At 40.0% G+C, this 16,947-nt stretch overlaps 1 protein-coding gene across 1 annotated transcript in view; it reads left to right on the forward strand.

Moving 5' to 3' along the window:
* syne1a (spectrin repeat containing, nuclear envelope 1a) overlaps positions 1 to 16,947 on the forward strand; it is a 166,535-nt gene that overhangs the window by 98,602 nt on the left and 50,986 nt on the right. Inside the window, exons 63-79 of the mRNA XM_067383839.1 lie at positions 562 to 705; positions 1,517 to 1,681; positions 1,785 to 2,102; positions 2,203 to 2,358; positions 3,459 to 3,629; positions 5,029 to 5,355; positions 7,778 to 7,930; positions 8,399 to 8,566; positions 8,785 to 8,961; positions 11,322 to 11,468; positions 11,605 to 11,730; positions 12,342 to 12,518; positions 13,054 to 13,319; positions 13,446 to 15,603; positions 15,703 to 16,040; positions 16,203 to 16,347; positions 16,460 to 16,669. Coding sequence (XP_067239940.1) covers positions 562 to 705; positions 1,517 to 1,681; positions 1,785 to 2,102; positions 2,203 to 2,358; positions 3,459 to 3,629; positions 5,029 to 5,355; positions 7,778 to 7,930; positions 8,399 to 8,566; positions 8,785 to 8,961; positions 11,322 to 11,468; positions 11,605 to 11,730; positions 12,342 to 12,518; positions 13,054 to 13,319; positions 13,446 to 15,603; positions 15,703 to 16,040; positions 16,203 to 16,347; positions 16,460 to 16,669 — 5,346 coding nt within the window. The remainder of the gene's footprint in view (positions 1 to 561; positions 706 to 1,516; positions 1,682 to 1,784; positions 2,103 to 2,202; positions 2,359 to 3,458; positions 3,630 to 5,028; positions 5,356 to 7,777; positions 7,931 to 8,398; positions 8,567 to 8,784; positions 8,962 to 11,321; positions 11,469 to 11,604; positions 11,731 to 12,341; positions 12,519 to 13,053; positions 13,320 to 13,445; positions 15,604 to 15,702; positions 16,041 to 16,202; positions 16,348 to 16,459; positions 16,670 to 16,947) is intronic.

Here is a 16,947-nt window from a genome sequence, read left to right on the forward strand (position 1 = left end):
ATACTTTTCGTAGGATTTATTAAGCTCAGAGAATTACAATACTTTGGCTATATTACATACTTACATATAATATAATATTAATATATATATTTTTAATATAATATAATTTTATACTGTATTTATTAATCAGGTAACTGTTGTATATTCTTACAGTTTACCAGAAATTGTAACCTAAACGTTAGGGCTGGGCGATATATCGAATGCTTTTGTCACGTGCATTTCGTCAGTAAAGCCGGTTCCCTGATTACCGCTAAATCGCCATCACCTGCTTTCAAATGAAGCAGCATTTAATAGACAGAGCCGTAGTTCACTGATAAGCCACGCAATATCGCGTTCAATATCGACAGCGATTCATATCGATATTGAACGCGATATTGCGTGGCTTATCAGTGAACTATGGCTCTGTCTATTAAATGGCGCTCCATTTGAAAGCAGGTGATGGCGATTTAGCGGTAATCAGGGAACCGGCTTTACTGACAAAATGCGCGTGACAAAAGCATTCGATATATCGCCCAGCCCTAATAAACGTATTAATTGCTTTAATTGCTTTGTTCTGTACAGCTCCTCTATGAGGAAGTTCTTAGCCACTCTAGCCCTTTAGAGACCATTGCTACCAAGGGTTCCAACATGACTGAACATACAGCCACTCAACAGGAGATCCAGAAACTCAGTGAGAGATATACAACCATCAAAGATAAAGCCAAGGTATGAACATCAAACTGTAGACCGTAGACAAAGGAGTCTATGAAATTGTGCAACAGTAGAGTTCTGCAATTGAAAATCCTATTCATTTTCTCCATAGAGAAATTGATTTTTTACAATTACATATAAATCTTTTAAGACAAGAGCTCTGACGTTGCTGAGCTATGATATATGTTCCCGTAGAAGCCACAAATCAGTATGATTTCAGCTTCATTTTAAAAAAAGCTTTAATAGCCAAATTCCAAGTGAAGTGCTACAGCATCTATTAAGATCATTCAACAATCAGAGAAGTTGTTGTTACCATGGAAACAGAATTTGAGGCCAAAGAGATCAGCAGTGGTCTCCCACTCACATGAAGCATTGCAATGCACATTAACTATATATGTGAACTATATTGAATTATATATGAATATTTTCCAATAAATTTTCCAGTATACTTAAAATACAGGAATATAAAATATATAGATTATATATAAATAATAAATGACTAAAAATAAATAATTTAATATTGTATTGTTGTTTCTAATTCACAATACTTAATTAATTTCCTCATTAAAGACTTTAAGGACACATGTCTTTTTACAATTTTCAAATCCTTTTCTTAACCAAATCAAAGTTTGTAATGTTGTGTCATTTTGGATCTAGTTGGTGTGGTTTGTGGCTCAATACCTTTTATCGAATAATTATTTGAAATCCCAACGGAGAAAATGAATGGAAAAAATACTTCCAGAAACCAAGCAGCTAAAAAGTGTTGCACTTTGTTATGCTTCTCATGGAATAACTTTTGAAATAATATACTCTACTGGTGTTTCAGGCTGCTGTCAGTAAGGCTGAAGAATTGGTTCTTCTCCATCAAGAGTACCAGCGAGGGCTGCACATGTTTGAAGACTGGCTAGAGCAAGAGCAGAGCAGTTTGGCACTCCTCTCACCCCTAGATGAAGATGTAAATGCTCTGGAGAACACATTAAAAGAACTGCAGGTTATTATAACTGTGATATATTCTGAATTTATTATTATAGGCAAAAATATTTGGCACCACCTAATCTTTAACTTTTATTCTTTCTGTCTAATAACATCACCAGATGCTCCAGTCTCATTGCCCTAAGGGACATAACTTGCTCAGTTCAGTTCTTGCCAGTCGGGAAAGAGTCATTCCTTGGGGTGCCCCTCAAATTGAGGATCGGGCCCTGGAAACAGCACAGACAGAATGGCAGGGGTACCAAGACCGCCTTGGCGAGACGAAAGTCCAGGTAGAGCAGGCCCTCACAAGAGTTCAGCAACTAGAAGGTTCATTCCAAAGCTTAGACCAGTGGATGGTTGACATGGAGCTCAAAGTTAAGGTGAGGAACCACCGTCGCTCTGATGTCACTGCAAAGGAGGCCCAGCTACAACACCTGAAGGTACGTTGTATTATAATTATGCCTGATGATTACAGAAATACTGTACTCTGGTTTCATGTACTGTATGTAGTTGACATTTCCTTTCATTCCCTTTTTTCAGCGGTGGCAGACTGAGGCTGCTCACCGTCAGGCCGAGGTAGAAGGTCTAAGTGCTCTTGCACAGCAAGTTGTAGAGGATGCTCATGTCAGTGGTCGGATCAGTACCAGGGTTACCCAGCTTACTGCTCGCTACCATGCCTTGCTCCTACAGATACAGGCAAGTCATACTTATAAATTAACAATTCTTAAAGGGTTAGTTCACCCAAAAATGAAAATTCTGTCATCATTTACTCACCCTCAAGTTGTTCTAAACCTGTATGAATTTATTTGTTCTGCTGAACGCAAAGGGAGATATTTGGAAGAATGTCAATAACCAAATAGATCTTGCCCCCCATTGTCTACCATAGTATTTATTTTTCCTACTATGGTAGTAAATGGGGGCGAGATCTGTAATCTAACTAAATTATATAATAATATATATAAAAACACTGCTCTCTCCTGAACCTTTTTTTCATGTGGGCATATTTTCTCCCTTTTTCTTTCCATCTTATTATTAACCTCAAAATTATTGTAATTTTTATTAATATTATTATTATTTTTACATTTTTGTCAGTAAATTATGGAAAGTTTTTAATTCAATTAAATTTTCGGTCTCAATTATGTTTCTTTTAATGGAGCCTGGCGTCATTGGCTCACCTCTCACTTTGCTGCCAAAGCACACTGATGAGTCTAATTTCTCATCCGTCTAAACATTGGAAGCTATCCAGCCTGGTAAACCGGCTCCTGTGACCCACTGTGATGGCAAAAAAAAAAAAAACCTTAAACGCTGGAAAAATCAATGTCTCGCCCACATTGAGACCTTAGCTTGTAATTAAACAATATAGGATCCAATCTTGCCCATCAGTCGGTGATGCTGCTTCTGTGGCAGCAGCAGAATTGTTTTTAACACTTGCTGTAACACCTCTCCTTCCTGCCCACTTCTCTAACATGCACACACACCCTGGCTGCGACACTGAAGAGAGCGTGTAATTATTCTGTGAGAAACAACAGGCCGCCACATGCACTGCAGTCAAGAGCTATTACGTCTCTGCAGATAGGTGTGCGCGCAGCACAGCGCAAAAGCGTTAATTGGTGCCACGTGCATGAGGGATCTGAATGTCAAGAGAAGATTGCGGCAAAATAGCTTAGCCTCAAGCCCCCAGCAGTGAATGCTAGCGAGTGTGCGGCATTAGATCAATCAAAACCCTTCATGCTGATGAGACAGAATTGCAAGCATTCTTGACAATGAGCCTTTTGATTTATCCTTCCGCCATTCAGGAGACCCTCAAACAGCTCCAGGAAGAGATGCAGAACATCACAGAGGCTCAAAATGCCCTCAGGACCTTCTCTGATTGGCTGAGTGCAGCAAGGAAAAATTTTAAAATCATTACCGAAAGGACAGAGGCTCTTGATCGCATTACAATGGAAAAAAAGATGAAGAGGCTAGAGGTATGTCATAGTGGAAACAACAATATTAACATGTTCATATATATACAGTATTTATATAGTATGTATATATACACACATACATTCAGCCTAAACTAATGCATAATTTTAATTCTGCAAATATAGATAAACACTTGTACAGGATTTTATTTTTTCTTTTTAGAATTGAAGGAACAGATGGACAGATGAAACTGTCAACCCTTTTTATCCTGTGGTTTAACAGCTATTGATTTGGCCTGATAAAATTACACAGACACACACCACAGACTAGGACTCTCAGTGGGCCTGGCACAGTTTTGCACTCATATTTGAGATCGTAAGAGCCAGTGTGTGTTATGTGTGTGCACATGTACAAGTCTCTTTGTCTTCTTAAGGATATGATCAATATGTCTACTACACAAAGCAAAAGAAAGCTTTAGTGCGATCGCACCCTACGTGCACGCGCACACACAGCCACTTCACGCACTCCCCCACTGTGATAGCTGAGATGAAGGAGCAGTTTGTCTGTGGAACCTGCTGGCACAGACTGTGTAATTGATGCAATGCCCTTGCAGCTTCAACATCACATAACACTCTCTTCCTTTACACACATATACATATCTATACTACTGAATTGGCTCGTTTAATCCATGTTGAGATCAATGGTGCAACATAGACACTAATGCAAATTGACATAGAGAAACTATCTGTGTACTACTGTATGAACACCCACTCCATTAAACGACAGCGGTATAGACGCATGTATTTGTGAATTAATAAACAGCCAATTAAGTGTGCGCTTCTATGGCCAGATCATATTTCTTGGCCCAATTATCTTTGCGTCCTACACCTCTCTGCATCACTAACTTCTCATTTCCTTATTTGTGTGTGGAGATCATCATTAAAACACTGGGGTTCATTTCCCTGTCAGTACCACAGCAGTAGCTCCAGATCCTGCTGTACAGCCAGCGGCCTCTCATGTAGTTTTCTTTTTAGAGACAACAGGCTGATATCATATAGAGAAGCTTCCCGCTTAAAGGTAAATGAGTAGGAGGGGTTGAGTGCGGTCGTTGCCGGGGAAACCCCGCTGCGGCAGGCCCATTTAAGGCCTGGGTAATTGGGTCTTCCTCTTATATCTCTGTCCGGGGCCTCACCGGGTCTCCGCACACAGGTGTCAGGAGCCCGACAGGCTTCAAAGTACCCATCAGAAAAGTCCACTTCAGAGGAGTGCTGAAGCTCTACATGAATACAGGGATCAGAAGCTGTCAGGAACAGGAAATACTGTACATGTTTTGGTTGCACACTGGGGAAGGCATAAATATCTTTCCTGTGGCTCATTAAATTATAGATTTCTGTTTGTTTGTTATTGCCGTTCTTTTTGTACCCTTTCATTCGTTGTTTAAAAGATTCTCTCACTCTGCAGTCTCTACAGGGGGAGATGGATCAAGGTCACAGCTTGCTTAAAACACTCCGAGAGTCTACAGAGCTGGCCGTTTCCTTCTTGGATGACTCTGGAGCATCCAGGCTAGAGAGAGAAGTGCAAACAGGGCGATCACAGCTCGAAGAGCTTATTCTGGGGCTACGCGAGGAGCATGCAACCCTGGAAAGGAGCATTGTGCTCTATAAAGATTTCCAAGAGCGCTACAAAGGCCAAATGCAGTGGCTTAGGGAGACTCGAGCTCTGCTCAGCTCTACTGTTGAACCTAAAGCAGAACTTTACCAGAGAAAAGCCCAGCTGGCCAAGTACAAGGTAGGTGAATTGTTTTACAGTTTTCAACAGATATGAAATATGTAGTTGTTACTAACTCCTTCAAAAAAGTGATTGTTGCCCCATGAAATTTTTAAAATCTACCAGCAGCATTGTCAATAAATAATGCAGTCAGTTTTTATTTATTTGTATTTGTTAAAAAATTAAATAAAAAAAATTTGTATATATATATATATATATATATATATGTTTGATCGAAAATACAATTAAAACAGTAATAGTGTGCAATATTATTACAATTATTACTCCAGTCTTAAGTGTCACATGATCCTTCAGAAATCATTCTAAAATGTTGATTTAGTGCTCAGGAAACATTTATTCTTATTATCAATGTTGAAAACTGTAGTGCCTCTTAATTTTTTTGTGGAAACCATGATGCATTTTTAATGTGTCCTTGCTGAATAAAAGTCTTAAAGTCCCCCTGTGGTGAAAATCAATGTTGTTTATATGTCTATGTCATGTTTTAATATGCTTTTAGTCAACACCATTGCTGAGTAATGTTTAAAACTGTTGTGATTTAAAGACAGTTTCAAAAACGTGACATGACGTCACAAACTACCTTGTAACCAATCACTTCAACGTATTTAGCATATCATTAAAAGTGGTACAGAGGATGTTTTCGTCGACTGACGGTGCGTTCCAAATGGGATATATCGCCCTCCGAAGGGCACTTCGGAGTGAAAATAATCATGATCGCCATATTGAAGGGTCATTCCAAACCGAAGTGCTCAAAACAGGCCACTTCAAAGGGCCCTTCAGAATGAAGGATTTTGAAGGTTACAACTGATGGACACTTCGGACCCCCATGATCACTTGCACAGGGAAGTTGTTTGATGTCACAGAATGGGTACAGGAGGCTGATTTTAACTATAAATGTATGTATAGTATTTTTCTATACTACTGCAATATTTATAGGAGTTAGATTTGGTACATTACTATGGTCAAAACGACATTGTACTTCAACAAATTATACTTTACAGTTCCCTTTATCAGTCCATTCAAATGTTTAAAATACATAAATATAAAATACAATATAGCCTACATGCGATAAACCTAAAATAAATAAATAAACTAACGTTAAACAAAAGGCGCAGCTTGCACAATCTACTCCTCCTTGATTGTCTCGTTAAGATGACATAGAAGTGCGTTCCAAATGAATTGTTTTTTTTTGACCCCTACACCCTTCATCCCTTCGAAGCTCTCACTCCGTAGGGTAAACCCTCTGAAGGGATTAGGGCATAGGGATGAGCCCTTCCAAATGGAACGCAGGGTGAGTTTTTGAAATGAGCGCATGCGGAAGAACAATCCCCCTCCTTCACAGCTCATTTCAAGTGAACGCCTCCCAAAACTCGAGTGTTTGTTTACCACCGGCATTCGCTGTGTTATTAAGCCGGGCACACATTTTACGACTAGCTAAAACATTCTGACTGTGCTCAACATACAGCGATAGTTTCCTGCTCCTGAAGCATATATATGTACTTTCACATGGAATTTGAACACCGACTGTAATCGCAGACTGAACGCAACTGGCTCTGACTGGACGCGTTTGAGCGCGATCAGTCATAAGTATCAATTTACATTCATAATCGGCCTAAAAATCGTTAAGCCGCGCACACACTTAGTGGATTCATTATGTCGGACTCACCGCAGGTAACTCATAATCTGCAGTTGTTACTCCTGTCTCCTGACAAAAACATTGCATGCAGCGCATGTAGAGTGTGGAAAGTTACTGGAGCGCGCAGCCCCGCGTCTCTCACATGGAACGTCATGGCAGTGATTGACAAGCCAGAGGGCCAATCCGCGCACGTCTCTCACAATGGCAGTGATTGACAAGCCAGAGGGCCAATCGTTCACGCGATGATCGCGTAAACGATTGGCTGAAGTTTTTAAGGCCCTACCTCGTGCACAGATGATGTATATTAATATTATTCCTTTCAGTGCACCTATTAAATAGTCTTTTATCAGTTAGTAAAGACAGTTTCAAGTAATATTGCAAAAATGTATAAAACAAAACATCCTCTTTACCACCTTTAACCATGGCTGCTCTGAAGCAGGAGAATCTGGAGTGTCCGACATTGTAAAAAGAGATACCATTCTGGTGCGTCTACATCAGAAAGTTGACCGAGTGGATCTCTGAGCTGTGCGAGTGAGTGAAGGCGGGGCTAATTAGCATATTCATAGATCTGCATATACTAAATAAAGCAAGGGTGTAGTTACATTCAAGCTATTTTAAGGCATGAAGTTTTTTTTTCACAGGAAAAAAAAATTTAAATATGTAATTCTGGTGATCAAAGATGAGTTTTAAGGGATAAAACTATTGATTACAGGGGGACTTTAAAATCCTACCCCACAGACTGCCCAGTGTATATCTCTGTATCTGTATTCATTGTTCTATTGTGTCCAGGCTGCGGAGCATTCGTTGCTATCCCGTGATTCTGCCGTGAGCTTTGTGCTAGAGAAAGGAGAAACTCTGCTGACCCTCCTTCACTCCCCTTCCATCACAGACAACATGACCAGACTACAGGCAGACTACCAGGAGCTGTGTGGCTCAGCAAGGGTGAGCTCATAATGACTACAAAATACTGCAATCATTTAAATGCAACATAACATGGAAAATGCAATGATTTCAGAGCATTAATGTATGACCTGCCACATTTACATATCAATGCTTGTTTTCAGCAATTCGGAAAACTAACAGTCATATTGGAATCATATATAGAATCATTTAAATCTAAATTGTAAATTAAACAAAATGCTACAAAAATGTAGATTATTTCCTCTTTAATGTTTTGAATATTAATTTGGAGGTTTTAATGTGCTATTTCCTCAAAGATGGCATCCATTAACCCTGCAATCAGTGCCATGAATACTCACTTTCAAATCTCACGTCTTTCAACTCATGCTTGCAGCTGTCAGAAGCTCTTTATGTGCACGAGGGTTTCCAGCTGTGTGTTTATATAGGTGCTTTAATTTGAGTGCTTACTAATGTCTTGAACATTTCTGTGATTTAAATGTATTTCCTTAGACCCATGTTCACAGATTGGAGGGCCAGGTGAAGAAACAGGAAGCTTACCACAAAGATCTACAGGAAATTGAGCGTTGGCTGTTGCAGATGTCCAGCAGGATGGTGACTCCTGACCCGTCATCAAGTGGTGGCCTGGAAGCTGCCACTCAGCAGCTAGCCAGACATAAGGTGATAAATCACAAAGCTTCACAGAAAAGCACAACCCATTAAACAACCAATCAGACGTCTGCACTTTGTTTACCCACATATGAAAATGTTGTTTTAATGTATAACAAAATCATAATGTCGAGTTCCTGCTAATATCAGTTTTATCAAGAATATTTAAAGCTACTACTAAGAGGATATTTTGTGTTAAATTTATGTTTGCACATATTGTCTCATCTCAGGCTATTATGGAGGAGATAGCAGGTTTTGAGGAGCGTTTGGCTACACTAAAGGAAAAGGGAGAGGAGCTGTTGTCCGGCTGCAATGAGCGCCTCCAGGCTCGGCTTCGCCAGCAGATTCAGAACCACCAGCAGGGAGCAAGAGACAGCTACTCTGCCATCTGCAGCACTGCCCAGCGTGTGAGTTTACTTGGCCACAAAGAAGTACAAGACCAGCATTGTGCCGATGTTTATTGTGCATACATGTGTGTGTGTGTGTGAGATATATATATATATATATTAGGGGTGTAAAGGTACACAAACATGACGGTTCGGTATGTGTCTTGGTATTGAAGTCACGGTTCGGTACAGGTTCGGTACAGCAGGGGGGAGAAAACTAAAAATAAAACTGCTACTTTTTTCTTGTTTTTTTTTTTTTTATTAAACAGTGGTTATTTAAATACATTAAATAATACATAAATTAAATTAAAATGAACATTTTAAAATAATCTATCTCAGCTAATGCTGTAAACTATATAAGTAGCCCTTACTTGCATGTTGCTATAATATTAAAGGTTACAATAAACAACAGAGCCCAAACTATTAAATTCAGTTGCTATTTATTTTTAGATATAACAGTCAACACTCACATAAAAGAACATGTAAATTGCACATAAGACAGGCTTTGCATTAACTTCTAAATCGAAGTATAAAATGATTCCAATTCATGTTTTAAATATAATCATTTACACAGTTACTGCCATAACTTGTTTTCATGACAAATTTATTTAAACATATATTAAATAATTAAGACATTACAAACAGGTGAAGTAAATATAATGAATATATAAGCTAATATAGTGCATATATTTAGTGAAATGCTCCCATCTAAGGTTCATTTCTCTAGTGAACTAACATGCTGTGGACTAAATGACTTGCCTGAGGTAAATGTAATGCTACGTGAGATATTATTCTCAAGCTATTGATGATTTTCTGCGGTTGAAACACTGGTTGAGAGATTACACACATATCTAGATAGTCTGTTCTTCTTCTTCTGCGATTTTTACTGTTGTGGCAGTTAGCAAACAGTGTTGCATTACCGTGCACGCCCCGTTCTGGTTTGGAGTGTGAATCGCCTGTGACTGACAGTATTCGTCATTTAACTGCATGAACTAAACTGTGAAGTCTGTACCATATGGTTTGGGACGAATGCATGCACCGTTACAACCGTAAAATTTTAAATTGAAAGTCAGCATTTTAAATTGAAAGCAGCCTTCTGTAAGTGAGTTTCATATTTTAAATATACACTGCATTTCAAACGACATAAATGATGCCTCCAAGATAAATAATGCCTCCAATGATTTCCGTTCATTGTGCTAGCGTCCCTCTGCTCACATCAAAATTTTGTTCCAGCAGCAAGCTCATCTGCGCCAACTTACTGCCACTCTTCCAGAACCTCTTGCTTATTTTAATCCACCCTGCTTGGCTTCCTAGATGCACAGGACCAACTAAAGTGCTGACAAAATCCTCCTCTCAGTGTATTTGTCTTTAAATCAGATTAAACAACTCTTACCAGGCAATCAATAAACCAATAAGACGTCTGGAAATAAAATGTTCTTGACATTTTGACTTCTGCATGCCAGTGTCATTACAAGGAGACCCATCAGGAGGCACTAAGAAATCATTTCTCCATGAAAGCATATCATTAAAGCCCACGGCAATGAAAGTGAGTACATACCCCCCCCTTTGCAAATCACCATTTCCCCCCCTACTCTAGCTCTTGCAGTATCCCACCAAAAGCTGCCACCTGCTTTCCTCTAAGAACCCTAATCACACACACCCCTAATATGGCAAATACTCTCTGCCATCTGACGCATTGCCTGCTCAGTCACTCTCTGAGCAAACCACCCAGTCTATTAATACCTCGCCCCCTTCCCCGTGCCAGTTTTATTTTGCCCATCAAGTCCAATTCCGTCAAAACAAGTCGAGACATTGATAAAACCCCTCCCTTCTGGTTTTCTAGTTTATACCCCGTACCAACATCTTGTGCCAACCTTGCCAGAACAATGCCATCCGGTAAATCCTGCCACCTGGCAATCTGGTCAATGAGTCCCATAGTCTGCATGTGCTCTGCCAACTCCTGCCGCCTGCCAAAGCAAGCCTGTCGTTGCCTGCCCCCCACGAGGGCTTGTGAATTAAGAATGTCAATCAGCGTCAGCTTTTCTGCTCATGGGATTAAGGATGCCAGAGCATTCAACACCTGTCAAATGGACTTTGCTTTATGTTGACCCGATTTAGCATGGTTAACCGTATGCCCCACTCATGTCATTCGCTGTTTTGCTCCTCAAATATGTCAGAGTCATGCTGTTCCTGTTTTATACAGCTAAGGATTGCTTAAAATACCCTTTGATGTGCAAAATTTAAATGCTATAATATGAATTGGCTCAGTTTCGACCCCTATAGAGGTGGTGTTGTTTCAATTTTAGCCAATAACTGTTGGCCACAACATGCAGTGTGGTTATTTCAAGTCTTGAAGCAAACTCTTCTGTCTGTTTGTGCAGGTGTATCAGAGTCTGGATCGGGAACTGCAGAAGCATGTAAGTCTGCGGGATACGTTGCAACAGTGTCAGACATGGCTTTCAAATGTACAAGAGGAGATACAGATTCCTGCGCATGCACCACTCTGCCTACAGGAGGCGCTAACACAGGTATAGATTTTTAGGTTGCTTTGTGTATCTACACGAAAGTGGCTTTACTGCACAGTGAAAATAAAGAAAGCCAGACTCTATATACAATCAAATGTACCTGATTTGGTTTCTGAGGGGCTCTTAAATGTCTCATCAGATGAAGCAGGAACGAACTCTTCAGGAGCAGGCTAGTACTTATTTGCAGCTGGTGTGCTCTACCTGTGATCTTTCTGATGAGAAAGTACGAGAGACGGCTTCTGAGATACAGCAGGTCAAACTTCAGGTGAAGGACTTTTAAGAATACATTAATGTTCTAATGTTCTTCTACTATGGGCAGTTTTATACAGAACTCCTAAATGAACATGGTGATGAGAGAAAAAAAATTATATCTCAATACTTTTGCATTCGCTTTCTAAATTTTTGCATTCTCCAGCGAAAGAAAATTTGCATTTGTTCGCAGAAGTTCTCAGGGGAAGACAGCACTTTGGTGAGAAAACACAAAATCTTTTTACGAGAAAATTAAAAAGATGTGCGAGTGAACAAAGTTTCTCAGGGGAACGCAAAAGATTTGCGAGTAAATGCAAAGTATTTAAAAATTATTTTTCCTCCCATCTCATTTTTTTCCCATAACCATGTTCCTTTAGGTGCTCCATACTTTTATGTCTAAGGGTTTGATTTTTATTAAGGCTTACACATTTCATTTTTTTTCTCTTTGTTATACAAAAATCACATTAAACCTCTAGTCTAAAACCTTTTTACTATGCCATTATAAATTATTTTTTCGACTTTTCAAATTGTATTTCTGTATTTATTTGAATTTTAAAATATTAAAATCCATCATAAACATATTATATTTGGTTGGAAAATGTTTAGAGATGTTTTACGCCAATACAGATTGAGGAGAGGATGCTGGAATCTCAAGAACTAACAGACAACTGGAGAGAGATCAAGGACTTGCGTTCCAACCTTGAATGTCATCTTCTTGAATCTGAACAACTTCTCCAGAGCATGTTAAGGAGGCCAGCTGAACTCGAGCCAAAGGTTGCTCAGAACCAGCTGGATCAGGCTCAGGTAAGTGACAGCTTTGTGTCCAAATGAAATCCATTTGAAGACAGCAAAATATGAAGCATGTGTTATATGAGATTTTTCTGAAACACTACTGCATATTTAATATTACATTAATACCTTATGCACAAGTTTTGTACGATATCTATCAGTTAATCAGATGCAGTCTATTATGTATTGCTGAAAGCTCTGCTGATCTTTGGCCTCTGTTACATTTCCTGGCAGGAAGCTTCATTCATTAATAAAGATTTCTCCCCAGATTACTCGTCTGGGTGTAATTATGGATGTGTGAATTGATTTGTCAGTGCCTGTAATAACAGCGTCCAGGCAGACCCCTTCATTGTGTGTGAAAAATAGCACATATTACCATCTCTGGATGTGCTGAGAATTGTCAACAATAGATTGAATGAAAACCCCAATTACCTCAAAGCTCACTATCTGCCAGTGACAGAGGGTGTCATCCAGAGCTGTCCATTTGGCAGGATATCAAATAAAGACAGGCAGCATTTATTAATAATACCCCATATTTCATGCCACAAAGGACTTTATCCAGGAGATGCGCGCCAGGCAGGTTGAGCTGACCCAGCTGAGAGAAAGCATTAACAGGCTAACGGCTGGTCAGGAGTCCCCCGAGCTTATGGAAGTTGGGCGCTTACGCTGTGCTTGGCTGGATCTGGGCAGACAAGCTGCACAGCTGCTGGAACAGAAAGAGGAGGATCTACAGAGGAGCGGGGACTATCATGACTGCATTTGTATGGTGGAGGAGTTGTTTGACCAGCTGTCCAAGAAATGGGATCAATTGGCCAGGCATGCAACATTCCCTTTCAGATTTTGCACAACATATTCATGTTTGATAGTTGCCATGTGTTGTTCTTCAGATGTTTTTGCCATTCATTCTTCTCTTTGTTCACAAAAATATTGAATCTTTTCTAGGGGAGATATTGAGAGCACAGCTGAGTGTCTGGACGGCTTAAAGAAGCTGTCCACAGACCTGCAGGACCAGAGATGTGTGCTTGATGATCTGAGAAATAATAGGCATGGAATCCTGCCTCGTCTGAGCTTAGAAGACAGAGACCTGGTTAAAGAGCAGGTTGGTTACCTTGAGCAACGTTGGACCCAGGTGGAATTGCTTGTACAGCAGAAAATCCAAGATTCAGCCCAAACACTTGAAGAATTAAATCAAATTGAGGACCATTTGCGGGAGGCACAAGAATGGGCTGAGTTGCAGCAACCGTCCCTCTCTGAGGTTCTCAAGACCAGTCCCCCTCCAGATTTGGCCCAAAGCTTTTTGTTTGATCACTTGAGCTTTTGTGCAGAACTGGAGGCCAAGCAGAAGATTCTGGCAGAGGCTGTGACAGATGCCAACAGTCTTTCCTATCGCCTAGGACTTAATGAAAGGAGAAAACTGCAGACTTTGGTCCAGGAAGCACAGGCAGAAATAGAATTGCTTGGAACCAAGGCAGCTCATTATCGTAAAAGCCTTAGTAAAGTATTTACAGAACGAACGCAGTTCCTACAAGCCCTCGACAGGGCAGCTGAATGGATCAGGAAGCAAGAGCAGAGGGCTGTTGCAGATGATCATGTGGCGCTCCTACCAAATGTACTGCACAAGCAGGTGTCAACTTGTAAGAATTTTACCAGCAGCCTAAGAGCATATCAGGTGGAGCTCACATCACTTTGGACACAGGGACGAGAATTAGTAAAGGATGCAACCGAGGAGGAAAAGAAGGAGACCCTTCAGAAGCTAGAGGAGTTGCAAGTCACCTTCGAAACCTCCTTGCAAAAGAGCACGGAACATCTGCAGAATCTAGAGAAAGCACTAGTCATTCGGAAGTACTTTAAAGTGGACCTTGACAGGATCTGTGAGTGGCTAAAACAAACAGAAGTAGCTACATTTCCAATTATTGACCTGAGCGGGAATGATGAGGACCTTCAGAACCAGTTGACTGAATACCAGCAGCTTCTTGATCATGCTTCAGAGTATGAAAACCTTTTGCTTATTGTCCAAAGGGCAGGACAGGAGATTCTTCCCACCTTAAATGAGGTTGACCACTGCTACCTAGATGAGAAACTCAATGGCCTTCCACAACAGTACAATGACATGCTATTGTTAATCAGAGAGAAACGTGACAGGATCCAACAAGTGCTTTTGGAGCGCAGGGAGTTTGAGTCCCTCATTGATGTCACACGAAAAGCTCTGAAGGAACTTCAGAAGAAATGTGATAGTTTAGAGATGCAGTCAGCCAACCAAAGTCTAGAAGAGGGAGAAAGATTGCACAACAATTATGTAGATCTCCTAAAAGGTCTTGCAAATCTCTTTCAGGGAATGAAAGATCTTAGAGGTAGAACTCAGGATTTCCTTAGCATGGGTCAGCCATATGCTCCTGAAGTCACTGACCAGTTAGTTTATCTTCACGGCAGTCTAAACCAGCAGATAGAGTGTAAGATGAAAGAATTACGGAAAACATTGAAAATATTAAATGACCACCGAGCAGTTATTGAGAAAATGGACAATAGCATCACTAGATTAAAGGAACAGCTTGACAAACTTGACTCAGATGGGGAGGCAGATGCCATAGATAGATTATCTACACTATACAACCTATCAAAATGTCTTGAAGTGGTTAGTTCCTATCCAGAGGGTCTCAAAGCACAAACCGATGACCTCACCCAGCACTTTGATTTAGAGACCCTTAAGACTCAGGTTATCTTCAGGGAGGAGCAACTTCTTTCTTTAAAGCAAAGGATTAATACACACATAGAAGAATGTGAGAGAGGTTTTTTAGGAAATAAGGATTTTCAAACTGATATTAAAGTATCAATAGACTGGCTCAAGGGTCTTAGGGATCAATTGAGATGTCCATTAACATTTGAAGAAGTCAAAATTGAGATTGTGCAGGAGGAGGTCAGGTCACTGTCAGCACTTCAAGAAGAAATGAAATCTAGGTTTAGAGTATTAGAAGATATAACTAATGAAGAGAAACAGAAGTACATCAATGACCAAAAGCCATTTCCAAAACTCTTTGAAACCAATTTAATGGATATTCCAAAGCTGAAGGGTGATCTTCAACAAGCTTTTACCACCAAACAGGTAAGATATTATTAATTCCTGACAGTTAACCTGTGTTTTCCGACTCTGTAATGAAATACTGAAGGTGAGCTTAATGCTTCTTAACCGTCTTATCCTCAGTTGGCCTTGCAGTCTGCCCTGTCCCTGCTTCAGAGATACCACCATTCCTTGCAATCCATCCAGCAGTGGTTTGAGGAAGCTAGTGCTATACTTGAGCAGGCCCCACATAAGGTAGACCTGGAGAAAATTTCAGACCACCTCAAGGACTTAGAAAATATGACAGGCCGGGAACAAACTGTCAAATGTACAATGCAAGAAATGCAAGATCTAATGCCTCAAATGGGTGACTTTTTGAGACCTACTCTAATTAAGCAAATCCAGCAACATTGTGAGGAATCTCATCGCAAGGGCACAGAGGTCTTTGAGCAGCTAAAACAACATCGAGACAACTTGCAACGGTAATGCTAATGAGGTTTTGACATCTAAATTGTTTTAAAATAAGGCACACGAGACCCTTGTATTGCCTTATTCATATTAACAATATGATGATTTACAGGCATTGATGTATATTTTTACAACTGCATTTGAAGTCATACACATTTACTTTGTTTGTTTGTTAGAAGCATAACTCAGTGGAAATCCTTCCAAGATGAAACAGATGAAGTTATCAGGCAGATGAATGAAGTTGAGAAGAGGATGACTGAGTTTACAACTGCCAAAGCAAACTCTGAACAAGAAGCTGAAGACAAGCTTTGTTTATACCAGGTCTGTGACTATGCAGTTCTTTCCTTGCCTAACTCCTAAAACATTGATTTTGATATGGGTGTTGCATTTATTCTAAATATCTCCTATTGCTTCCATTTTTTTTTTTCTACAGAGAATTATGTCACAAGTTCAGGGTCTTGAAGACGTACTTAATGGACTGAAAGAAAAAGCAGCACAGTTTGATCAGCCTGCAATAAAAGACACTACTTCTCAGTCGGTCCATTCACTGAGCCAACGGTGGACTCATTTGTACAGTGTTGCTAGAGCTCAGATGAAAGCCCTCCAAGAATCTGCACACAACTGGAGATGCACCAGGGAGAAGGTAGGGAAACTTCATGGATACTCTCAACTTATTACACTTAGATGCTCTTTATATGATTCTCCATTTCAGATGTGAATGCAATCAAACACTTGCAATAGTGCAAATCAGATACTAAATGGCATAAAATTATTGTTAGGTATCTGAACAGCATGTTTTTAAGTAAATAAACAGACATTATTTCGTTTTAACTGTGAAAAAGGTCTAACTGATGCTGCCATAACCATGAGTAATGATGAAGTAAAAGCAGTTGTTCTGTAAGCAGTGAGCCCCTGTTGTAG

This window comes from Chanodichthys erythropterus, chromosome 4 (genome assembly GCF_024489055.1).
Source record: "Chanodichthys erythropterus isolate Z2021 chromosome 4, ASM2448905v1, whole genome shotgun sequence".
Classification (NCBI taxonomy): domain Eukaryota; kingdom Metazoa; phylum Chordata; class Actinopteri; order Cypriniformes; family Xenocyprididae; genus Chanodichthys; species Chanodichthys erythropterus.